At 39.8% G+C, this 7,097-nt stretch overlaps 1 protein-coding gene across 1 annotated transcript in view; it reads right to left on the bottom strand.

The window, feature by feature from the left end:
- Positions 1–3,623: 3,623 nt before the first annotated feature.
- The window catches only part of CFAP58 (cilia and flagella associated protein 58), a 96,736-nt gene continuing 93,262 nt past the window's right edge, over positions 3,624–7,097 (bottom strand). Inside the window, exon 18 of the mRNA XM_028481946.1 lies at positions 3,624–3,735. Coding sequence (XP_028337747.1) covers positions 3,624–3,735 — 112 coding nt within the window. The remainder of the gene's footprint in view (positions 3,736–7,097) is intronic.

Raw genomic sequence — 7,097 nt, 5'->3', positions numbered from 1 at the left:
CCCTGTTGACATCACATTTCATACTGTTATAAAATTCTAATGGATCTCAAAACCCTAATGGAACTTTTAAATAATAGATATGAGAAATGGTATACTAAAGCAGCATTGAATGAAAAGTTAAAAACGGGTAATGCCATAAAAATACTTCCTATCTACTACAAAGAAAATAGTGAGATATATTTTAACTATTTTACTATTTTACTATTTTAAAATGCCCTCCCTTTGCTCCTATTACAACTAGGTCTCCATACAATTGATTATGTTTAAGACAGAGAATATCTTTCCTCAAATTGTCCAGGCTGTGAAATGCCATTCTGCTCTGAAGTCATGACATAGTATTTTCTGATGGGTATCTTGGCCTAGGTCAAACTTCAGAATCTGGTTGAGCAAGCCAGGAAATCAAACAATAATTATCAACCCTGGATAAATTTGCATAGCAAAATTACAGCCCATGACAAGGAGAGTTGCTGCCATCTCCTCCTAGCATGACAACCTCCATCCCTACGGCTTATCACAGCAACAAACTTTTGCTCTGAGCAACTTCTTCAGAGGTAAGCACAATAAAAACCTGGCCTAAGAGCAGTTGCTGAGAAGCTATGATCAGCAAATAATGACCAGGGAGTCCCCTTTATCATGTGTCTCTCTATCAACAGAGAAACCATACCAGCTCCCCATCAGCCCAGTTGAGAGTCAATGACTGGTTTAGCAACAGGACTCCTTTCTGAAACACTCAAAACCCTGGGGTAAAATGATGCTACTGTATAATCTTCTAATGTTGCTTTACAATGCAGCTCAAATACGTGATTTTAAAAACACCTTAAGCCCACTGTGAGTTCACAGTTATCTTTAATGATCTGCAAATCTCAGTGTTTTTAATAGCTCATTTTTGTACCGTGGCTACAGTGGCAACACCTGCACCTAAATAGTTATTGCTTTTAATACCCTGAGCTGTCAGGATGTGCAGTAAATGAGAGGCAGCAGCAGTATCTTCCACCTTTTCTAAGCCTTAATTTACTCTTCCTCCATTTGAACATTAGTGTATTGAGCTGATAGAGCTGCTGCATCAGCTCCCAGAGCCTGTGTGATCTCAGCTCATGGGACCAAGATCAGAGGTCATCAGCAGAGGCTGACCACCCTTCTCCATTACATGGAGAGAAACAAGAAGAAAATGGTAGCTAGAGGCCACCAGGGTCTTTCCCTCTGGAAGCTCCAACTCCTGAGAGTGAAGGATCTGTCCCCAGATCACAGTTATAAGAAAAATATACAGAAGTTTTCATGAGGTCCCCAATATGGCATTTCTGCAAGATACTAAACTATAAATTGCATTAGCAAATCTAGCTTCATCCAGACATTTTAATGTCACTCACCCGCTAAACGAGGATAAGAATCATCTTTATAGTTGATATAATAAAGTATTATGTAACAACTTTGATCCTCCAATTTCAAAACATAAGGTATCTCTTATGTGATAATAATAGTAGGTATTTATTGAACAATTACTATGGGCCTGACATTGTTCGAAGCTTACATACATTAACTCATTTAATCCTCAAAACAACTCAATTGTTATGATGAGCCAGGATTTGAACTTGGCATCTGTCTCCAGAGTCTTTGCCATACTGCAATAGATCAAGAATCACAGACCCCATTTCTCTAGAGAAGTGAACCTCTTACAAAGCCACCCAAGGGCTCAGAAGGAAGTTGGCTATGGCTATACTTCAAAATGTTCCTGAATGGATGGGAAACCCTCCAGTGCTGCACATGTCGTAACTGTCTTGCCTCACCTTACCTGTAAAAGCCTTCTGTCTAAACAGAATGTGGTTGGCTCTGAGGGAATACAGCATCAGTGATTTTCAAAACTGGAAATGGCCCCATGGTGATTCTTCAGGTTTAAGGTTTTCTAAGCAAATTCTTTTGTGTATATAACCATTCTCATGCTCCCGCATGGTACACAAATTGCTGATGATCACACCTCACCACAGGGTCATCAGCTACACTGGAGGTTGATTTCCATCTGCAATTCTTGACTGGGATCATGTGAGAGAAGCAACAGAGAATGACACTGCCTGACTCAGTTCCCCCAGCCCTTAACCACTTCTGCTTCCAACAGGCAGCAACCGCTCTCTCTTTGAGAGCTGCTTTGCCTACAGGGAAGACCAGCAAGACCCTTCCAGAGCAGTCCTTGGCCAGTGACTGGAAGCATGGGGGATATAAATATTCCAGTTCCCTCACCCTGATGGGGACAACTCTGAGATGTGATCACATTGTCTCCAGAACTCCCTGAAAGGTCCAGCCAAAGTCTCCCACCATGGAACTTGACATTGAGCCTTAGGTTGGTCTCCTTCCCTTCCCTGTCCTACTTCCTCAACTCTTAGGATGTTTCCTGGGATCACTTCAGAATCAATCGCTTTCATGGCCATCATTGCCTTGGGTCTGCTTCTGGCCGTGGTGAACTGAGAGGGACAGCGGAATATGGTTTTAGATCCCTCTAAACTCCCACCTCTCTGGATAATCTAAACAAACATCTTGGGGCCATTAAGTCTCCTGCTCCTCTCAATGGGAAACTTAGTTCTGCAGCACAAATGGAATGATCTACTTATACTGTCCTTACTTATCCATGAGCTACTTACTCCTCAATTATTTTTAAAAAATTACAGAGGTCAAGTTATTGGGAGAGAGATGGCCAGAGTGTCCCACATAATATTACTGAATGAACACTCTAAACAAGGGAACTTTGAATTGATGCCCACATAACTGTGGCTTCAACACAAAGAAAATACAATGGATTCAGTGGCTCCAAATGCTGGCCTGCAGCCTGGAAGGCAAACAGATCTCTGTCCCATGTAACTCTCTTCTCCAAGTGTGAGGTCTAGAAAGGATAGACCTTCAATGGATACCAGCCCAAACCCCTCATTTTACTGTCTTGGTTCCTCTGAATCACATCCTTGGGTTAAACATTTCTCACAGTAGTTTTAAACTGTAATTACGTACTCTACCAAAGCAAAGATCAAAATCTCTACAAAGGTTCTTTTTATTTTTATGATGAAGCATTTATTAGTATGTCTCTTTGGAATAGATTTTCATACCCCAGGCCTGAAAAGAAATTCCACATAGAAATCACTCTCAGAACACTTTTTAAATACTCGAGAGTGTGTCCTTCTTTCTCATCTCATCAATGACTTGTTAATGAGGAATAATTATAATAGATTCTTATTAATAAGAATACATTGCATTTCAAAAAAATTTTTTAAAAATATAAAACCTATGCATCAATGTCTATAATAGAGACATTAGGATCCAAACTTTCATCCATACAGAGTATCTAGATGTGGTGCATTTCAAAATAAATCAATGTGGTAGTAACAAAAGATCTGCTTCATGGAATGGGTTGGCCTAATTGAACAGATATAATTACACTCTGTTAATATCCATGTGGACTATGTAGAACGTCATCACTCTTATATGTACATGACTATAATATTTCTGCATTTCTTTCCATCCTGGAATCTGAGGACTGATTTCCCTAAATGTCTGTGATCCAAGGGATTTCAAAGAGATTCCTCCAAAATGTTCCAGAGTGAATTTCATGAGCTGTTCAGCTGGACCCAGCCAGCAGCTTGGAGTTAGGACTTCATCTTGGATGACTTGCTGAGGGGAAATCCACCCCCCATAAAACGAGGGCCAGTTGGTTTGGCCATTGAGAAGGCATTCTCCATGCCTATTCTGTCCTTGCTCCTATAAGAGAGGAGGTGAAAGTTAACTTCCTTACCATTTTTTCCTCTTCTATGTTTGATAGTTCTTAGGGTGAATTAGCCACTGAAAACTGCTTTGATCAAAGCTTCCAGTTTGAGACAAGGTGGTGGTTTAAATCTAATTAGGTGTTACTGATAACACATAGAATTAGGGAAAGACACAATTAAATGTGCTTTCCTAATGTTGATCTAAATACGGACAGAAGGCCTCATAATAGCTCAGACCCTGTGGACTGGAGGCTCCTGACTTGTAATCATCTTCCTATTTTATAAAGCATTTGTTTAGTTCCAAAGATCAGTCAGAAGAATCTTCCTCTTGGCTCAATTATAATGACTAATTCATCATTTATCAACTTTTATAATCCAAAGTTTCAGTGGAAACATAAATATTTATCACACACACAAGGTATCTTCATCAAATTTGGACATTTATAAAATACAAATATTCCTATAACTTTAGATGAGCAGCAGTTATTATTAGAAATAGTTTAAGATACGAGAAAAGCTGGGAAAGAGAAATAAGATAGTACATTTGGCAATAGATAAAGGAAGTTCTAATCTAAAATCTACAGTGTATCTTCTATGCAGATCTTCTTTAAATACCCACACATACACACACACACACACACACACACACACACACACACACACATACATTCAGGTTTCCTGCAGAGGTATTTTAAATTTATACAGATTACCTATTGAATAATTAGGGGTCTTATGGAAAACATCTTTGCAGTCCCTTTTTAAAAATAAAAACTGAGCAAACTACTAAGACTAAAACCAATTAGATTTGGCTAATAGAAGTGATTTACTTCAGGGAAGAGAATTCTACCTTTTGCAAAAGAATCTGAATTGTACTGCAGGCTCTAGACCAGCCTGGAGGTCCAGAGTAGGGGAGTCAAGGGCAGGTGGGTAGGGGTGCAGGTCAGGACTGGAGCATGATAAAAACAGGATTTGAGAAAAGTGAAAAAAAAAAAGGCAAAAAGGTAAAAAATGATATGAGTTGCTATTTTATAAAGAGTATGTGTGAGAATATCCACAGAGATTATTCTAAACTATTCCATTTGAAAAGAACCTGCAGAGACTTTGTTAATCAATCCAGCTGTCCCTTAGCAGAATTGATTTCATTATTATAAAAAGCCATCCTCCATAAATAGGACAAAAGCTTTAGCCTTGAGTGGGTCCAGCAAAGAAGATTCCTTCAAGTACTCTGACAATGTGTCTACCTCCTGACTGTTGCTAGTTGCAGGCAGTGCCCCCTCCCCCTGCCCTCTCTCGCCTTAAATACCCTAAAATTTCCTCTCCGAAGGAACTTCAGCTTAATGCTTCTGGCCTGATCTAAGTTGTCTAATGGGAATAATGTCTCCTTTATACGATCTTTTTAATGTATTTATAGACCATCTTAATGACTCCCTTCAGCCTTCTTCCTTCCAGTCTAAACCATCTCAGCACTTTTGTTCTTGCCTGGGCATATTTTCCTTCAGCTCCTTCATCTTTTTTTTTTTTTTTTTCCCCTGTTCTCCCATGAACTCATAACTCTCTGTCTCCCTCCAGTTTATGGATCCCAACTAAATGGAACGACCAAATGATGCCCTAGCCAGGTCAGATTAGCCACAAGGAATGAGGATTCAAGGCAAAGGCAGAGTCTAGAGCAGTGCTATCTGATAGAACTTTCCACGATGGTGGAAAAGCTCTGTATCTGAGCCGCCCAAGGCGGCATCCACTAGCCACACATGGCTACTAAGTAGGTGAAATGTGACTAGTGCAATTAAGGAACTAAATTTCTAATTTGATTGAATTGCAATTCACTTTAATTTAAATAGCCACAAGTGGCATACTGCCGGGGGGCAGTGCAATTCTAGTGGATGGGCCATTGGGAGGGAATGAGCTATCAGAGGGGTGTCCCTCTGTCAGCATGCTCCCTGTGTCCAAAAACTGTGTGTGCCTGGCCGGGGGATCAATAAGTTCAATGCAAACTAGGCCAAATCCCAGGGCCAAGGCAGGGGAGTTAATTAGCTCTAGGAAGGCAATTAACTGTTTAGCCAAGCCAGCTGTTTATATGGAGTGCGTGAACTCTACACGATGAGTGGGATGACCTGTTGGCAAGCAGCAAGAAGATATTATAGATTCAATATGTTATCTTTGGAAATTAAAAATCTTTCTTTCCTAATAATTACTCACAAAGTGACAATAGTGTTTGTGTGTACTTTATAAATTAAAATATATTGGAGGTAAAAAACTATTCCAAAATAGAATTTTTTTAATTTTAAAAACTATATACATATATATTGGGGGGGGCTACAAGTTCAAAAATGTTTTACTGATAAGGGTGCACACTCAGCAAGTTTGAAGGCCACAGAGCTAGACAACTGCCTCACGTGGAAACTAGGCATGACATTTGATAAGCACAACTTTGGTGTCCTAAAAGAAAACTACAGTGTTTCTACTCCAACATTCATTCAATTCACATCATTAATATCGGTGGTTCTCAAACATCAGTGTGCATGGAATTCACCTAGAGAGCAATTAAACTGCAGATTTTTGAGGCCCATCCAGAACCTGCTGAATCCAAATATCTGGAAATGGGGCCTAGGAACCTGCATGTTTAATAAATCTCACCAGTGATTCTGAATCAGATAGTTGCTAGACCCACACATTAAGCCAGACCCATCTAAATTAGCTATAGTTTTTAGCAATATTTTAGTCTACCAAGGAACTGGCATCTAAATGTGGAATGGCGGAATTTTCTGATTTACAAAAAGGATAGATTTTTGCTGGCAAATGAATTCGCAACCAGCTACTTTAAGTAGCTGTTTGCCACTAATGGATTATTGGTGGATGCATTCAAACCCTGTTTCACCATGTCCTTGAAACGCCCATGTGGATGAAATACCAAGCCTGACTTTCAACTCACAATGTGAGCCTCTACAGAATGAACAAGATGATTTGGGCAATGCACACAGCCAAGGTTCAAACCTGCTGATTCATCTGGGCCCACTCACTCACCCCAGGATTAGGCAAACAATAACCAAGTGAAGAGAACATTTACTCTTCAACATGTAGGCATCCTGAAACCCAAAATATTCACCTGATATCTGCATTATCATCTCCTAGAAGAATGCTCATGCCCATACCCTACAGCAGATACTGAAGTCAGGTACTAGACATAGAAATGGTTCAGAGACAGTTTATCTAAAACATAGGTGAAAATTACTTGTGAACTGCTCGTAACTACAGTGGTTTTAAATGTGAATATGCTTCAGCCCATACAAGGCTAATCGTGAGCCTCCTTTGCAGACATAGTTATGGAATGATTATCTCCAAACCGTGAGAACAGTGTGG

The sequence above is a fragment of the Physeter macrocephalus genome, chromosome 20, assembly GCF_002837175.3.
Source record: "Physeter macrocephalus isolate SW-GA chromosome 20, ASM283717v5, whole genome shotgun sequence".
NCBI classification, from domain to species: Eukaryota; Metazoa; Chordata; class Mammalia; order Artiodactyla; family Physeteridae; genus Physeter; species Physeter macrocephalus.
The sequence above is the reverse complement of the archived record's forward strand: the minus strand, read 5'-3'. Positions and strand labels throughout refer to the sequence as shown.